Source organism: Synchiropus splendidus, chromosome 10 (assembly GCF_027744825.2).
Source record: "Synchiropus splendidus isolate RoL2022-P1 chromosome 10, RoL_Sspl_1.0, whole genome shotgun sequence".
Taxonomy (NCBI): Eukaryota; Metazoa; Chordata; class Actinopteri; order Syngnathiformes; family Callionymidae; genus Synchiropus; species Synchiropus splendidus.
The window spans coordinates 4,596,669-4,615,268 of record NC_071343.1 but is presented as its reverse complement, the minus strand read 5'-3'; the positions used below and the strand labels follow the sequence as shown (position 1 = coordinate 4,615,268).

The 18,600-nt window shown below is 47.4% G+C and overlaps 1 protein-coding gene across 5 annotated transcripts in view; it reads left to right on the top strand.

Moving 5' to 3' along the window:
- The first annotated feature begins 8,415 nt into the window (after positions 1 to 8,415).
- The window catches only part of LOC128765526 (target of Nesh-SH3), a 29,593-nt gene continuing 19,408 nt past the window's right edge, over positions 8,416 to 18,600 (top strand). For all 5 annotated transcript variants that reach the window (XM_053876213.1, XM_053876212.1, XM_053876211.1 and 2 more), the window contains exons 1-7: positions 8,416 to 8,863; positions 15,236 to 15,415; positions 15,480 to 15,548; positions 15,605 to 15,737; positions 16,811 to 16,992; positions 17,944 to 17,987; positions 18,404 to 18,440. In XM_053876213.1, the coding sequence (XP_053732188.1) occupies positions 8,758 to 8,863; positions 15,236 to 15,415; positions 15,480 to 15,548; positions 15,605 to 15,737; positions 16,811 to 16,992; positions 17,944 to 17,987; positions 18,404 to 18,440 (751 nt within the window). In that variant the 5' untranslated portion in view covers positions 8,416 to 8,757. The remainder of the gene's footprint in view (positions 8,864 to 15,235; positions 15,416 to 15,479; positions 15,549 to 15,604; positions 15,738 to 16,810; positions 16,993 to 17,943; positions 17,988 to 18,403; positions 18,441 to 18,600) is intronic.

The window sequence follows — 18,600 nt, the reverse complement described above, 5'->3', positions numbered from 1 at the left end:
GAACCGTCCGTCCATATGTCCGCGTCGACTCGCCGGGAGTCTTACCGCCTCACTCTTGGTGCACGTTGGCAGGTAGCGCTGATGATGTGTTGAAAAGCAATAAAATGTAGGAAAGAACGGATCTATAATGAGGAGAGCAGAAGTGAGGACATCCTGCGTGACCTTCTGTGCACGTTCCTCGCCCTCACGGAGGAAAGCAAAGACCCTCCATCACGGCCGTATTTAGGGACCCGAGGAGAAGTGAATTGGAGAGCAGATGTGAGGGAGTTAATGAAAAAGAGGTTCAGATGGAACCTACGACTGAGGTCCTGGGGACCCGAGGTCGACTTCAGCGCCCCCTCTGACAGATGTTTTCCTTAATCAGTACAGCAATTTTGACTCACTGACGGTTGTCCTGTGTTGCTAGTTTGAGTCTAAACCACTGTAACTTTACTCAACGGACATCGGTGCTGTTGCTTGATGTGCTTTCTAGGCCACGTCTGTCCAGTAGAACGTGCTAAGAGAAAACGGCTACATAAGAACGGCTGAATTTCAGATCACCGCCGATCGACTACAGGCATATGCTCGTGAACCTCTTGTCCCCAAGTCCCACCTGAAGAGGAGAAATCACTCCATTAAATGTTGTAGTTTCTCATAGTTTAGCAGAGCATTGGCGCTGACACTCTCCACTACAGCAACAGGTTGAACACAACACACACTCCTTTTCCGCGGCCTGACCTCGGCACCACAGCGACACCAAAAGTTCCTGTCTAATTTTCAGCACATTGCTTGCTGGAAGTAGTCATAGAACCGGGGTTACGTTAGGTAACCCCATGTTTACAGTCCAACCTCTAAAGGCCCATTTATGATCCATGTACGGATCCAGATACGGACGGCGCCTTACTTCTTCCACAGTCGCCATTTTGTTTTCGGAGTGTGTTGTTGTCATAAACCTTTGTCAGGGCTTACGCTAACCGGGTCTCATGCAAGAAACTTATTTCGACGCTACTGATGGCCATGATCTTTTGTTCTCTTCGATACTAGTCCGAGAGTCCAACTCAGAATCATGGTCTCTGACTTAGAGGTGCTGAGGCCACCAGCCAGTGAGGGTCAATCAAGCAGGTCCAGTAGCGTTTCCTCCGGGAGCTCCGCCCACAGGATGCTCTGAGGAACAAGACATTGGCTGTGTCCCATTCCTCACCCTAACACTAGCGCTTAACACTAGCTCTTGGTTCTGAGGGCCCTCCACTATGAAGCGCCCTCCGACCACCAAGTGAGTTCATGACGTCACGCGTAAAGACGCCGTGTCATTGGCTGCGTGCTGTGTTTTGTTTCCTGCATATCCAGTGTTGGAGACAACGTTTTGGAAATGACAGCTCCAACGTTTCTGCAACCTCTTGCATCGGCTCTGATCATCTCACTTGGTTTGGTGAACCAACGGAGGAGAAATGGGCGGAGCCTATGTGGCAGTGATAGATGTGTTAGAGGTATGAGGATGCTAACGTTAGCCTGGATGCTAGCCCACTGTTGTTTGTTCAGAAGAAATAAAAACATACTGTTGCACATCCATGTTGTATTGTTCATGTTGTCGGACCCCGTCGACCATTTCTGTCTGTGACACCAGAGAAAGTCAACAAACGGAAGAGTGGTCCTGGTTACTAACGTGTCCCTGTTGTCCTGTCCAACATTGTTGTGAAATCAAGTCCTTTGGTGTCCTGGACATCTCTCCTCACTTCATCTTCCCACTTGGTTTCAAGTCAGCTCCGGAGCTTCCTGGGTTTGAAGGGATCATCTCAAGTGGTGAACGGCCAGTGCCCTCGATCTTAGGAGTATTGGGACACACTACACTGACACGTGACCGCGCAAAACCCAGTGTTAGGGTGAGAAATGGGACACAGCCTTATTCTTCAAAATGAATCTTATACTGAGGAACCCTCCTAATTTTCTTCTGAAATTGTTGAATTTTCAGTTTTTGTAAAAGGAGAGTCACACATGAAAGAAAGTGTGACAACAGAGACGACCACAGAGATGGTGTCCACGACGACGTCATCTTCAGGGAAAAGGGGTCAAAAGTAAAGGGACTTGACGGCAAAAAGTCGACTAGGTAAAGGCCTTTGTTGATACAAGCCAGACGACATTCCTGGAGAGGAAATTTGGGAGGAGGAGGTGAAAGGAAATGATTGGAGCGGACACGTGAGGCTGAAGGTGGGAAGGAGGCCTGTGTTTCAAGGAGAGAGAAGAGGAGGAAGAAGAAGATGAAACGCTTCGGAAAGATTCAGCAATTTTCATTGTTGAGGAGGCTGCGAGAAATGAGGATGACACGTGCTCTGGATTCATTCCATCTACGGACTTGCCTCAGTGTTATTGTGCAACTCAATGCAAACATCAGCTCTCGAAAGGTGATGTGAGCAGATGCACGATCAGTTCACTTGAAGTCTCTCCAGAATAAGTGCGAGGAAAGAAGGAGCTCAGTTTTGAGGAGCTACTACTTTTCCTTGTCCATGTACTTAGAACATCAGCATGGATTAGGAGTTTAGTGTTTGCCAAGATTCCGACTCTGACTCAGAAGTCAGTTGAGGAATGGTTCTGTGAGCTGCTGGGATGTGGATCAGATTCACCATTTCCATGGTTCTTCTTCCCCAGGTCTTGAATCTTTGGGTCTTGAGCGTGGTGTTGAGAGACCAACAGACAGAAGCCAGCTGAGGCGGCTCAGGGACTTTGCCAAGATGACTCCTGGATCTCCATGAAACACCTGAGAGAGCGCTTGGTTGACTTCAATATCATAATACAACTTCATGTTCAGTGATTATGGTATCAAATGTCATCATTTTTCCATTGACTCAACATTTAAATGTGCTGTTTTTCAGGATTATAATCCGTATCTCCTGGGCAGAGACGGACCTGGCTGGATTTGCAAAGAAAAAACAAGATCAATAAATACAATACAGTATAGAAATTGAGGAATAAATAATAATAATAATACATTGGACAGAAAAAAAGGAAAGGAAGGAAAGAAAAAAAGCTTCCTCATCCCTCCCCTCTTCGGACACACGCCGCTTGAATGACTCAGAACCAAGATTGTGTGAGATTTCACCAGTAAAAAGAAATGATTTTACTGAAGACGTGGCGGCGTCCCACAATTCTTTGCTTGTAGAGGAAACCCTGCAGTAGAGTGGCAGTCTAGAAAACTGCCTGCTATTTTTCATTCCATTTTATTATATATTTATTTTTTGTTGAGGTCCTTGTTCACCGACACATAAATTGTCACGCACATTGTCCATAGCTAGTGATGTGTAGATGAGGTATCATGAAACAGTGTCCTCATTTTCAAAGGCCACTAGATGGCGCTCTTGTTTTGGAAACAACATCAGGCTTCATTGCATTCGTTGAAGTCTAAACATTTTACAGCAGACAGCGCCTTCTGGTGGATTCTGAAAATCAGGACACTGTTTCATGAAACCTGATCAAACCCTTCAATACTGTGTCATGAAACCTCACCGACCATCACTAGCCACAGCTAGAGTCAGAGGATTAGCAGTAGAATCACAGCTGTGTTACTAACTGAAACATGTTCAAGAAAAGTTCTTCACGAAATTTCCCACTTTTGTTCAGTGTTTTTTTTTACAGCCCCTTGTTGGCTGACTTGTTGGCCTCAACGACCCTGCGACTGGATGATGGTTGTGACGACATGAATGTTGTGTAACTCGATAACTGACTCGGTCAGTGACACGCTGAGCAGCAGGAATCCATCGTCACTGACGTCGGTGTTGTGAAACATGCGCCATCATGAACCCGCTCGGCAAACGCACCATAAATGGGAATCAAATGATTTGCTTTTTAAATCACTGGAGTGACAAGTAAAGCTTTTGCGCTGCGTCTATGAGTCAACGCTGGACTCACTCTGAGGCCAAATGGACTCTTTTATTCGCTGAGGTTTCAGCTGAATGTGTAAATACCATCTGGCTATTCAGCGTCATCTGCTGAATACAGACGGCAGGTACCAAAAACAACAAATGGAATTCAGATGAAATGAGTGAAGCCATGTCGGAGAGAAAGGGCAGCGCAGGGAGGGATATTTACAGGAAAGGATAGGGGAACAGTAATGACAGTGTATTACGCCAGTCAGCAGGTTCCAGTTCCACCACGCGACCTTATCATTCCCACAGACCCAGATTCATCTGTGTTTAATAGGTCCCGTCTTCCACTGCAGCAATCTGGTCAGCCACTTCTCCTCGGGCCCCGCCTCCGCTGGCCACTGCCGTGGTTTCCTGTCTCGTGCGACGACATGTGGGATCTAATCAGCTGCGTCTCGGGGTGGAGAAGTTGGAGTGGGCGCTCGAACACGTGCGAGCAGACGTGTGCGAGCAGGAACGCTTGGCTGACCGGCGCTGAGCAGGGTCTCCACAACACAATCACACGCAGGCCAACATGCACAGACGCGTCCGTGGCTGTAAACAGGGATATACTGCGCGCGCCGCGCTTCAAAGCGCGCCGGCCGCGTAACTCTGTCACCATGTGTTTGTGGCCGCGCCAGAACTCAAGCCCCACTGCGCCACACATGCTCACGAAAGGCACGTTTCTCTCCGTCGCCGCGCCAAGCATGTGACACTTTCAGACGTGTTTTCATTTCATCGTATTTTTAGGCTACATTTGCACTTTATAACAGCAACCATAACTTCCCTGATTCACAAGGGGCCCATGACTGTTGCAATTAAACTCGACTGAGACGTGTTTCTGTGTTTATTCTCGGCGGCGCCAGGCCAAGTCGAACCGGTTCAAGCAAATTCAAGGGACTTTATGGAGTTATGAACTGATCAACGTGTTCACGTTTTGGCCCTTTGGATGGCGGCTCAACATTCATGGGGGAAAACCCGGGCGGTCCCCGCAGGGAAAGGGCCTGTTTATGCTCCTATTAAAGGTTCCCATTATTTTCTGACGACAGGCCAGAGGTTTTCGTCTTGGCTCACGTTCCTGCGGATGCTAATACAGAGAAGAGACGAAGACAACTGGACCCACACGCCCTGGAGAAGGTTTGGGTTATTGGGTGATGTAAGGAACTGAGCTCATCTTGAACAGAGTCTGACGCATCAGTACATGAGTGTGTGGGGACCTGGGCAGCCACTTGACTTTGCATCTAAAGTTTTTTTTGTGTTTGATAATTGCTGTCAAAACACTGCGACCAATTCACCATTCACTAGAGTCTCCTCTCACCCCTCTATGCTGCAAGTGCGCCATCATATTTCCTCCCTCCTTGTTGAGATGGAGTCAAGTGCGGCGCCAAACGCTCACATTCGCCCACAAGTATTGCAACCAAGAGTCGCGATTCAGATGCGAAAGATTCTGAATCCATTCCTAAACGTCCAAATTCCCATGACTGAAAAGTAGAATAGACGGAAGTAAAAAGCGGAACTGACTAGTTCAGCGCCACCAGAACACTATACGGGGAGCGGACGTACCAGATCCATCTCTCGCCAGGCTATTTTATTTGATTGTATTGACAGCCCTTTATTCCGAGGGACTTTCCTAGTTGGTGGGATCCCCACTGACCATGGCAATAAATCTGATTCTCATTCTGATTCTATTGCGGACGCGCTTCATCCCTGAGCTCACGACACGCTGTCAGCCCGGAAACTACTCACGGAGCATCAGCATATAAAAGATGGACTTATTTTAGCGTCAGTTTTTGTTTAGCATCTACATAATGGGGACAAACAAAGCATATTTTATTAAAATCTTGGCCTGTAGCTTTGCAGAGGCTAAAATCTGATGTTAGTTTTTCAGCCTTATTTGCAAGGGACCTTATTTCTTGCCATGTTCTTCCAGAACCTTAAACTTTTACTGAAATTTCTATTGAAATCTGCCACAAAATCAGACATTTTTGACTGCAAATGTCAAAAAATCAAAGAGTCAGTGAAACCCTCGAGGCGCTGCTCACTAGCCTCAGCTAGTGTCAGGTAGCATCCAGTTCAAATCCCCTTCTGTTTTAGTCGTACACACTCAGCTCTTAGGGTGAGAGACTCCCGGACACCTGACCAGGTCACACAAACAGACAAGCAGCCATTTACACCGTCAACCTGCGCACAATATGGAGTCACCAGCTCAGCCCTGCACGATTTAAACAGTGGGAGGAAAGCGGAGTGCTCAGAAAACCTTGGGTCAAACATACAAACTCCACTCTCGGACTTCCGAGCCACCGCGACATTTCTGAGCCACTTCTCGGAGCATGGAGCTCTTCACGGTGCAGAGGTCAGCTGGTCAGACCCTTCTTCGCCCGTGTGCCACAGCGCTGAGTTTTTCCACTGAACCAAAGAAAAGTCGATAGCGGAGCGGAAACTAATGAGAGCCAGACAAAGAGGCAGGAAGCGCCTGGGATAAAGCGGGGAAATGGTGAGGAGCAGCCAGCGGAGAGTGACTCACTGCCCACCAGCTAGAGAGTGGCGAGGGGATGTTTATCAGCTGCTGGGTCTCAGAGAGTGACCTGTTTCTTCTGCAGCCGCCCGTTAAAACCTCCGTTTTCTTCACTCAAAATACAGTTTAGTTCTGATTCTCTTGACTGTCACACCAAATCTGTCAAAATTCAGAGCAACAAGAGCTTTTCTGCGCCGCCCCGACTGGTTTGGACAAATTCTTGTTTGCACACTTGCAGGCAAACTGCTTTGATTGGCCCCAGACTGTGGACCGTGACTAATGGAGGACCATCCTCCGCCCTGAGCGCGACCTTTGCACTGACCCCTGACCCCTCTCAGGCCCACCTCTCTCTCAGACGACCCACGTCACACACAGCACCAGTGAAAAGACACTGAACTGAGCGACGTCATGGTGTGGACCTGACAAAACTCGGTTTATTTGCTGCAGATTCTAATGTAACCGCTCCTCAGTGTTGTTGTTAGCGCCATCGAACTGAGGGTTACAGAGCAGCGGCATGGTTGAAGTGGCTCTTATTTGCCAGTGGATGCACCGGAGAGCAGGGGTGAAGCTCGTTCTCAGCTGGAAAAGAAGCTTTTCTACTGACAGAGAGTGGATGACTCAGTGTCAGGGTGGAGCGCTGTGACTCGCCGACTTGCAGAGAAGTCTGTTGATTGTGGAACTTTGAATGAGACAATGTTGTTTTCCCAGCAGAAGATGATGTTTAGTATTCAGCAGAAATCATCGAATATTTTGGAGGAGAGAAGATGAGCTCACGGACGTGTCATTGTTTTTCCACTGTGCTCACGCGTCTCTAGTGAGATGCCATTGAGTCCCCTCAAGTTCTGGGGTCAGATCGGCCTTTCGTCCGCAGGAAACCTGCGTTTCACAAATCGAAGACGTGAAGGCTGCATCTCTGCTTTAGAAATGTCGTAGCAACCTTTTTAATTTCACGACATTGTGCATAGAAAAATAGAAAACAAAATGCTAAAGTGAGTTCACCTGAAGCGGCGCCTCACGGAGTGACAAATTTTGTGTCTCAAATCGACAACCTCTATTATCTAGTTATAACGTCTCACCCATGTTTTCGACCAGCAACTCCAATTTAGCATTTTCTCGCCAAGTTTGAGTCGTCTCATTCCTTCTTCTATGTTTTTTTTGCGAGCATTACTCTGCCACCTACAGGCCTGGCATGTGTACTACAACATTTTCAGTGATTTTTTTTATGGACATCGCTTGTTTTTTAACGTCCGGGAAACTACATTCTTAACAGTCGGCCGAGGCCAATGTTTGGGCGGCGAGCGCCTTCTAAAGTGCCACTAAAGGTTTCTTGTTTAACTCCTTTGCGCCGCAAGACGCTCAGTTTTAATACATTTGCCACATATGGCGGCAGTAGTGTGTCAGTGAATTGACTTAACAGCTGATAAAGAAAGTGATGCCCCACGCCAAACTGAAAAAAACTGTGTACACTTTACTTATATCTTCTTTAGATTACATTAGTCCCACAATGGGGAAATTAGTTTATTTTGAAAATATTTTTATTTTATGATATTTATACATTGTTTTATTATGTGTGTATTTTATTCAGAATTTTTTTTCATGACGTTCAGTTTTTTTTTCCCAAATTTCTCAACAGTTTGCGTCAAGTGTAGTTTATTTTATTTTCTTAGTAAATTTGATGAACATGACTTGCACCTGGTTTTGACTTTTCAATGACAAATAAAATGTTTGCGATGATCACATGGTTTCATGTCACTTCATGAGGTTTTGCTTTGTTTACGTGTGAGTAGATATTAGATATGGTTATTGAACACAAATGATATCAAGAGGAATGATTCAGTTCTATTACTTCAATGGACCCTGGGCTGTGAAACACCCTGAACCACTCGGAGGAACTGTCACAACTAATGGATTTTTTTTTTTAGTAAGTAATGATTGAGTTTAAGAAAAAAAAAATCCCAAGCAAACAGTGGTTTTGGTGAAGAGTGGTGAGCAGATACTGTACAGCACTCAGTGTCAGAGAACCCTGCAGATGGAGTGCAGAAGCGGTGGAGACACACCAGACCAAGTTTGGAGGGAAAAAAAAAGAGGAGAGAAAAATGACAGAGGCTGGAAGCTTGGCAGAAGAAAGGAGAGTGTAAATTGGAGATTGTAGAGAGGGGAAGACGGGGGTGGGAGAAGTGACCCCTCCCTCTGTTACAGAGGTATAGAAGGTGCACGAGAAGCCCGCTGCTTCCAGAAGTGCTGCACTAGTCCAGAGAGCCTGAAGCTCAGAGAAGTAGTCCAGCCACTCTCTCAGAGCTCCCTCCACCTGACCACTGCAGAGATTTACCCGCGTGAGAGAAGCTTGTTGGAGACCCCACGCTGCAGAAGATGAGGTGCGGGACTCGGCAGAAGACGCTGGCCGCGCTGGTTCTGCTGCTGGTTTTCATCGCAGGAATGGGTCTTTGTGGTCCCTCCGCCTCCCAGAGGAGCAGAGGTAGGTGAAAACTCTTGCTTTAAAAAAATACAGTCATGTCAGGTAGAGGGTCAGGCTCTGGTTGAAGATAAGGTGCTGCAGAGACGCTGGGTTGCATCATCTGTAGATGGTGAGGATGCTGAGCAGGTTAAAGGCACATTGAGGATCTGCATCAAGGGAAGAAAGATGAGAGTAGAGTAGAGTAGAGTAGAGTAGAGTAGAGTAGAGTAGAGAAGAGAAGAGAAGAGAAGAGAAGAGAAGAGAAGAGGAGAAGAGAAGAGAAGAGAAGAGAAGAGTCTGCAGGGAACATGATGTTTGCTGATTATATAGGGATTTGTTGTCAGGATATGGAGGACGTGGAGAGGTGAGGAATGAAAGTCAGTGGCAACAAGAAAGTCACAGTAATGGACGGAGACGAAGGGAGGTGAAGAGGAGAGTGCAGGCAGGGGGGGTTGATGCAGAGGAATGTTTGTTGTGCGCTTGAGTTGAAGATACTGAGGCTGGGAGACAGGAGATCAGTGCAACTCCTGGAGACGTTTGGACACAAAGGTGGAGAGCACAGATGGTTTGGACACGTGGAGAGAAGAGGAGGTGTTGGACAGAGGTCCAGTGCAGAAGAGCACAGCTGAGAGAAGCTCTGCAGGAAAGTTTCTCCTCCGCTGCCACCCTCCTGGGGCTGTTAGAAAAACACTGTTTTACGACTCGATTTGAAGCGAGGTGAGCAGGCAGGTTTCGGCGTTCCCAGCTCGGGGGGTGGGGGGTCAAAGGTCACCCTCATGATGGGACAACGTTCCTGGAAGTGTGGCTGAGACCTAATCACCTGATGCCGCTGCCTTTATGAGCCACATGTTGAGAACGTTGTGTTTTTTTTGAGTGTGTGACCACATGAGAAGCTTCAGGAGAACGTGGTTCCTTTCACCTCTGCAGACGGGAACAGAAGTTCAGGCCCAAACCCCTTTTTTCAGGTTCAGTTTTTACTGTATAAATAGGTGTTACGTAACAAGAAGAGCATAACCGGAGTCAGAGCGCTTTCTTCCATGACAAACAATAGTCTGCTTCAGATTACATTATTGTACATGGATCATCCTTTTGATGATAATTCATGAAGATGTGTTTTCCAGGGCAGGTTTTCATGTCCTCTCAGAGAGTCAAGGCGTGCACACACACAGAGACACTTCTGCCATCTTTCCGTCCGTCCACTGGCTCCTTCGCGCTCCAGCTCTGTAGTGTGAGTCACAGAGGTCTGAGGCCTCCATGGCACTTCGACTGCTCGGAGCTCAGTCTCCTGGGAGTGGGACACTTTGTGAGCGGCGCTTGGCAGCAGGCAGCCAACAGCCCGAAGCTTTGGAAGTCAAATGGAAGATCCAGGTGGAGAACTGACACATGGGTTTCTATATATCAGCCAATGGTGGACGACTGGGCAGCCATTTTTAGTGGTGACATAGAGGTTGGAATCCAGCTTGAAGCTTGGCGTAAGCACTTCGGTTTCCTCCCACAATCCAAAAATATACAGCAGTGAAGATATTTATTCATTTGTTTTGTGTTTTTTTTGGTGGTTTTCTGCGTATATTTTTGGGATGTGATGGACTAGTGACCTGTCCAGGGTGTCCCCCGCCTGACACCCCAAGTAGCTGGGACAGATTCAGGCCCAATGCGACCCAAAAATGGACTAAAATGCAGAAAAAGAATGAATGAAAAGACTAAAAAAAGTGAAAGTTTCAGTCGGAGAAATTTCCAGGGTGAGGGTGAATATTGTGTAATGGACACTCCGGTTTCCTCCCAGTCACCCCCAAATTCAACCAACGCCTATGGACCAGGAAAAAGTTGATGAAGCTTCACGAAGCAGCGTCTTCATGTTGTCACTGTCTGCTTTATGATCTTTGGTTCTCAGCAGCTTGTTTCATGAAACCTCATGTCATTTGCAAACAAGAGCGCCACCCACAGGAGGCTGTTTCGCGAGGCTTCACCAGGCCATCACTTGGTTTCACAGACTTCTATTCACAGCTCTAAAGTGAAATTTGGCCCCAAACTTCAGCATCCCAACCGCTCACTGGTGAATTATACATTTGCTTTAACCACGTCAACATCCCTGAGTATATACCCCTGAATGATGGGTTGTTTTTGACACCACTGACTGACTGAGTTCTGAATGAATGGTCCAGAAACAACTGCTGCTCCTGAAGGACAAATACATCCACCCAGAAAAAGACAGATGAATAAAATGAGAATCAGATGGAGGGAAAGCTCGGCACTGATGTATACGCCGTGGAGCGCTGCCACTGGGGGAGAAAGCAGCTGTCGCACAGTCCAATATAAAAGTAGATATACGGCGAGAGGCCGGCCAACATTCTAGAGCTCAGGTAGGACTGTGGACAGCTGGCTTGTCAGGTGGAGCTCTCTAAAGAGGCCCAGAAACCATCACTTCTGAAGGGCTGTATATATGAAGGCGGACTTCTTTAGTCAGGCTCACGGCATTAGCAGGTCGGATCAGTCATCGCTTGCTTGACAAGGAAAGAAATGAGGACCTTCTGGAGCAAAAAAAAAAATCCTTCCTCTTAAATGAAGGTGACAGATCCGTCACATTAAGCATCGGTGTGAGTCCCTGAGGTCCTCAGCAGGTGACTCCACTTCTAGATCCCACATAACCCTATGGCTACAAGCTAGTGTGGCGAGGAATTGCAAAGTTTCAAAGCTCTAACATGCTAAAAGATACAAATAAAAGCCTCCTGAACATATGGAGAAGCCAGTCCTGGACGTGGTTCAGAGTAGGAGGAAGCCATGGGGCGACCAGACAAGAGCGGCTGATGACAGATAAACACAACTCAAACATGTTCCAGAGTCATTGTGTTCGCTCACTGCCAGGGTCAATGTGATAAGGATCAGATGCTTTTCAGCTGCCTCCATGTTTCCAGCTGACAACAACACACAGATAAAGCCCAAACACCAATGATGTTTAAAGTCTCCGGGGCTCATGTGACGCAACGGTTTTCTGATACTTCCACAATAACCGACTCCCTCTCCCGCAGGAGCGGCCTTGAGTAAACACTGAGGTTTCTCCCTTCACCGCCTGGCTTCCAACAGGACGAGACTCCTGCGAAATGTTTATTGAAAAGTGGAGGCTATATTTATTGCTTAATCCCTCGTGTTTATTGGCCGCCGACCAACTGTAATAACAGTCGGCAGCTTACAAATATGTTGCACTTTGCATAGGTTTTTTTTTTTTTGACTCCAACCACATTTAGTAACATTTGCTCAGATAGATGGGTTCATGAGGTCTGAAGTACTGAGCCTCTTCCGAGCATGTCTCGCAGGGAGTTTCACTCAGGAAAAGGTCGGTGTAACCAGATCAGATCACAGAAAAGTGGTGGTTGTCTTTGACTCTCATGACTGCGCGTTTCATCCTGGCTCAGGGCCTTGTGTTCTGGGTCGTGTTGTCGTGAAGAACGTGTCCAGACTGGACCATACAGAGACCGCGACCAAACTGAAGTCATAACAACATGATTTATTGACGGTACGAAACAAATGTGTCTCTATTAGACGTATGCTTCTGTATCCTGGATTCAGTTTGGTCTTGGTCTCGCGCCGCCTCACTGGTCTTGGTCTCTTTGTACTATGGTCTCAACATGGTCTTGACTACAGCACTTGTTTTGGGCACGACAAGATCCCAAGAGTGCGAGAGAAGACAGATGGTTGGGTCGTCTTTTCCAGAGGTTTCTGTAGACCCCAAAAGTAAGGAGTGCAGGGCATGGAAGGACCCACTGGTGAGGCCTCACCTCTGGGCTGGGAGATGTGTTTGAAAGCAGATGAAAGAAGGGCATGACAGACGTTAGGTAGTGATGGGCAGATGAGGCTTCATGAAACAGTGTTGCAGGGTTGTTGAAGCAGTGTCCTAGTTTTCAGAGGCCACCAGATGGCGCTCATTGAATCAGTTGTAAGTCCAAACATTTTACAGCAGACAGCGCCATCTGGTGGCCTCTGAAAATCAGGACACTGTTTCATGAAACCTCACCAACCCTTCACCAAAGTTCTGGGTTGCAAACACTGAGGGACGGACGACTTCTCTCTGCTGCTAGTCGTCGACTGGAGCGTCAGCGCCAGTGGTTCTCAAGTGCACGGCAGATACTGTAGCTAGGCGACTACCTGGCGGCTCTCACTCATCCTCACCAGCCCAACGCTTGAGCGCTCCATTTTTAACTCTGGTTTACTAATGAAAGACCACAGAGACAGGTATTAGGTGGGAATCCTCTGCATGGAGATGATGGTTTGTTGGTTTTGGCAGAGAATGAATCCAGATCAGCTAACAACAGACTTCATGGCCCTAAACTTCTGGCGTTCCCCGGCGCTTGATAGGACGCGTGGATTTGACTTTGAGCCAAGACCTGACCACTGCTTTTAGGGCAACTTACGGAGAAGCTCTGACTCGTATATTTCTACTCTCAAACGAGAATTTCTCTGGGTTTAAATCATGAGGCTCCGGCTCATGGCTCCCGCAGCTGTCACGATTTATGTTCCAATAATCCTCCATCACTGTCCTCAATTGAAAACACTCAAAATATGACTTGAAGAGCTACATTTTATTTCGCTGAGCTTATGAGGCTTTATCTTTGTATTCAGGCTGATTGATTATTCAAGATGCGAGGGAATCGGTTCCCAGAGATTTATTCATTTGGTTATTTGGAAATATGGCCTCAGCAGTTCCCGGGAAGTGTGGGAGCCAAGCGTCCTGGCCGGGGACGGCTTGCCACGCTTCCCCGCCAGTGTTTTCTTGTAACGGATTAAGAGGAAGAAAAACATTTTCTCCTCTCGCCGGCGTTTTGATTCGAGATATTGATGAAGTGGACACAGCTTTGATCGGAAACACATCGCTGGGGAAGTTGGTGGTTATTTTTTAAACCCAGGGCTTCCCCCTCTCTCTCTCCCTGTCTTTCTTGGCAGGTGGCGGCCGCTGGCATTGATCGGCCTGCAAAGTTCCACTATTTCATTTAGGGCTGCAACACGAGCCAAGGACATGAGGGCTGGAGAATAAAGCGGAGACACAGTTCCAGCTCACTTTTTAAAGGGAGAGAAAATTCATTTAGCACGTGGTCTCTGCGCGTTTTAACTCCGAATTAAAAACATGGAGCAAACTAAATCCTCATATAATCTAAATTAATATTTCAAAAAAAGAAAACATTCTTTCCCTTTGAGAAACTCAGTTCCACGCTCCAAACTCCGGTCTGGACTGGTGGGATTATTTATTTTCCTTCATCTCCGCTGGCCAGCTTTCATTCATAAGTCACACTTCGCTGCCCAATTATGCTCATTTGTGGTTCCTAATGTTTATTGACAGGCCTTTGATAAACTACTTGATTGCTCGCATGCCTCTTCATTGGCCATTGTTGGAGCCACATGTTTCAAACACATTGAAGGGAAGGAAGCCAATGTTTCCATTCGACAAGACAAAGTGCGCCTCCGCCTCCTCCGACGCCTAGAACACGCAACACACTGCTCCCTCGCATCAAACTGTTGGAGTCACAACCTTCACATCCTCCGTTCGTCATGAACCTCCTTGGTTCTGGTGTCTTCTCCGCACTAACCACCTCCTCTCTAACTCCTTTGATCTCCTTCTTCCTGGTTACTCTCAAGCTTCCATCACTTTCCATCCATTGACTTACTGAAGGTTGTAGAGCTGGCGCTCTTCTCAGCGTTTTCCGGTCTGCCCCAAGGCCTCCTCCTAGTTGAACATGCCCGCAACATCTCCCCCCGCAGAAACATCCTGACTAGATTCCACAGTTACCTCCACTGACACGAAGAAGCAAGTCCTATCTGAGCCTCTCCAAGATCAGACCACGGCTTTAAACTCAACCTTTTGGCCACTACCTGAAGTTTAAAAATTTTAAATTTCCGACAGAAATTGCTGAGTCTTGTTTCTCGTTGAGAAACAAGTAACTAGGAACTTGGTGAAGTTGGTACATTTTTGTCAGTCAGTAGCTGTAGTTTTCAGTTCTAAAGCAGAACAACAGATAGAGAACAACAGAGAGCAGCACCACAGGTGACTTCTGCGTCTCGTTTTCGGTGACAATTCGTCACTTTCTATGGACTGGCACTTCAGGTTTCTTACACACCAGCATGACAGAAGTCTTTGTACTCTGGAATCTACAGCTAAGAAAACATTCTTCAGGGTGATTGATCTAGTCAGAGGGACAAGTGGACACGGAGAACCACCCCCTGCTGGGTAATGGAACCAGCATGTTTCATTGTTGGTCCAGTAACAGCGTTTTATGGTCTCTTCCAGTGGATGAGACAGAAAAATGGAGACTCCCATGATCCATTCTTTCACCCTGGACCACATGAATGCTCTATGTATTGGACAGGTTTGTGGTGAAACTTGGCCTCTTTTGTTCTCATCCTCAGTGAGGCGCCAGAACATGAAGGTCCGGATCAACGCCACGGGAGACACCATCGTGATGAAGTTTCTGCGGCCCAACTCCGACACCAAGCTTGAGGGCTACATCCTGGGCTACGGCAGCAGCATGTTCTCCAAGCAGTTCATCCAGCTGCCTGAGAACGGGAAGCCCTATGAGACCGAGTTCGGTGAGAGCGGATTCTCTTTCCGCTGCCTGAGCATCTTTTAACAACCAGCTCCTACTGATCCTAGATGCCGAACCTAAGTACCTGATAGCCGTGCAGCCCATTCCCACCAATGACGTGAAGAAGCACTGCAAAGGTAACCAGTCTCGAGCTTCTCTAAAACTGGCAACTCAAGTTGACTTTTGTTTCCAGGCAAAGTGCAGCTGGACAAGCCGCTCCACCTGGTCATCGGGTCGGTCACCCCCACCTCAGTCCTGCTCTCCTGGGGGACGCTGCTGAAGACGCCGTATGAGAGCAACATCATGAACGACTGCCTCGAGGACGGGTGAGCGCATTCAGTCGTGCGACGTCCAGACATACGAGCAGTCACAGGCCATTTAGAATCGAGTGATTCAAACCTTTATGACCACTTGTGTTCGGGCTCGGTGCAGCTATAGAAGTCCTGTCCGTGCGGCAGAACAAGTGGAAACACGTGCATGCGTTTTTACGGCTTGATCACAATACCACATCACAGTCGAGGAAGTGGCTACGGATGTAGAGACGCACTAAATAACAGGAGATGTAGAGCTTCGCAAAGGCATAAGCGCATCCCGGAATTTCGAAGACCCCAGCCTGCACCTTTGCTGAGTGAAGAAACAGATGAGCGGTGTTTCAGTCCTTCGCTACACTGGCTGGCCAGAAGCATAATTATATAAACACTACATGCTCCCAGAGGCTTATCGTGTTGCAGAAAATGGTGTCCAAAGCAGCTGTGTATACAGGTGTTTAAGAAAATCCGCCCACACAGTGACAGTATTCCTTCTTATGCGGAATGCATCATCTCTGGAAAGAGGAGTCGGCTCCCTTTATTACAGTCTCACGAGAATGGAAGCTTGCAAACCTGGTATGATACAGTATGAATGTAGTGTACACCAGCGATTCGCTCAAACGTATTTGGCGAACAGGACGTGGCAAACTACTACCCAGTTTTTGCCCTCCGTTTTGCTTGACATTATTTTTGCATGGTTCATTTCATGCCTTCTTTAGCATTTGAAATATCATTGCTCGTAATGGGCTCAAAGGGTCAGCAGATGGCGGTAGTGTTCCGCTCACCACACTTCATTTACATGGCTTTATTTCACTCAGATCTGAACTCAAGGCACTTTACAAATGAGCTTGGGAGCAGGACATGTGGGGACCACTCGTCTGTGGGGAGACTCTGTGTGGGCGGTCCAGCATGAGGCGGGAAAAACCCCAATATTTGTTCCTTGCGCCATAATCCGTATTCCCTGGAAAATCAACAGAGGTCCATTCACCAGTTGTTGTTGATCCGACACACAGGCGGCATGTTTCCGGGACATGATATCCGGTTCAGACCACCACAAAAATGTTCTGAATCACTGGAAATCCTTCCTGTAGACACTACACTGTGCGCTACCGTGAGAGGAACAGGAAGTGGAACTACCAAACCTGCCCAACCAGCGAAACCGTCATCGACCACCTGAAGCCAAACACCGTCTACGAGTTCGGTGTCCAGCCCAACTCAAAAGACGGAACCGGAGTGTGGAGCAAGCCCGTCGTGCACGTCAACAGGAACAGGGGTATGTTTGCTGCCTGTTTGACAGATCACTAAAACCAAAGTTGCATTTTAAACAGAAGCACCTTTCAATAAGTAGGAGACACAGTGCTGTGTCCTGGACCTTGGGATGAGTCCTTCCAAAGACTTCCAAGTCTCTTAAAAAGACTTGTGTTCTGCTCTTGTTCTGCTTTTGGAACGGCCTTCACCATAACCTTCATCATCGACCCTCCTATCCTCATCATGCCTTCTTCTTTTTCCATCCACAACAGTCTCTCCTCTCCACAAACATCTCCAGACTCATCCCTCTGTCGCTCCCGCTGACAACCAGAGTCTCATCATCTCTGACTCCTGAGTCTCCAAACCACACACCATGGCCAGGCTTTTAGCAAGGAGGACGTCTGGGCCTCTGCAAAACATGAAAAATGGACATCCAATTCTTGACCGTATCTTGGCCGCCAGATTATGCAGGTATATGGCGGCATCTGACGGCCAAGATACGGTCGAGAATATGGCGGGAGGAATATACTGACCATGGCCCTACAGTCTCCCACTAACACACCTGTGCCACCCTGCCTGCACTCCCTTCTTCACCTCCCTTTAACCTGCGAATCATTGCTCCAGCTAAAGCCCCTGCATCTTGGCTTCTTGTCACCCCGTAACGCTGCTATATAACCAGCGCTCCAGTCAGGGGCCCCAGCACAGCATCTGTCTCCAGTCAATTTGTCTGGTTTTAAACTGCTCTTCCAAGTTTTCACATCTCATCTGTATCAGAACTGGCCCGACCCCTCATTGGCAGCAGATTTTCAAATCGACATAAAAGTCCAGAATAAATCCTCTCGTGGCAACCTGCAATTGTCAAGTCTTAAAAAAAGAAACCCCAGAGGGACGATTCCACTGCTAATCTGGAAAGTGTGATGTTTGAAATCACTTCAGCTTTCACAGAAAAATAATGAGGTTCTCGTTGTGTTTCCAGAGAAGGTCATCAGGCCAACCGTGAAGAGCCGTGCCGGCTCCGGGGTACGTATTTGCCGCGTCATGTTTCATGTTTAAATGAACTCACTTTATGGCTGAAAGTGGCGTCGTATTGAGAAGCGGGGGCCGTAAATCACAAATATATTTGGGAACATGGTGTTTATTTGGAATGTGCCGTCTGCTTCTACTGTTCTGAGGGTTGTTTGCCTCCTGAAGTTTCCATCCAGCTGCTGAATGGAAACTACATGAGGCTGGCCGATTCAGGCCAAGCCAAAAGAGCAGACTGGAGTTAGAGTCCTTGCGGACCGAAATACTGTCGGAGGGAAAGAGGGAGGAGACGTTGTTAGAGGAAAGACAGTGATAATTCCTCCATCAAGTGCCTGCGTTTTCTCATCGAAGTTTTGCTTTTCACTCTCAGTAAAAATGTTTTGACTCGTGGTACTTTCTCTTTTCGTTCGTAGAAACACATGCCAGGACCACACTTCGATCCTCGCACTGGTAAGGTGTCATAGCTCTATTTTTACACACAAAAAAAAAAGATTAGAACTTGTCTGTTATGATGAATGTTCTGCTGAAATTCAGCCTTAAAGGCCAACTGCTGATGATGGTTTTCTTCCTCTCGCTCTTGACAAGAACAGCTACAGAGACGCAACATCCC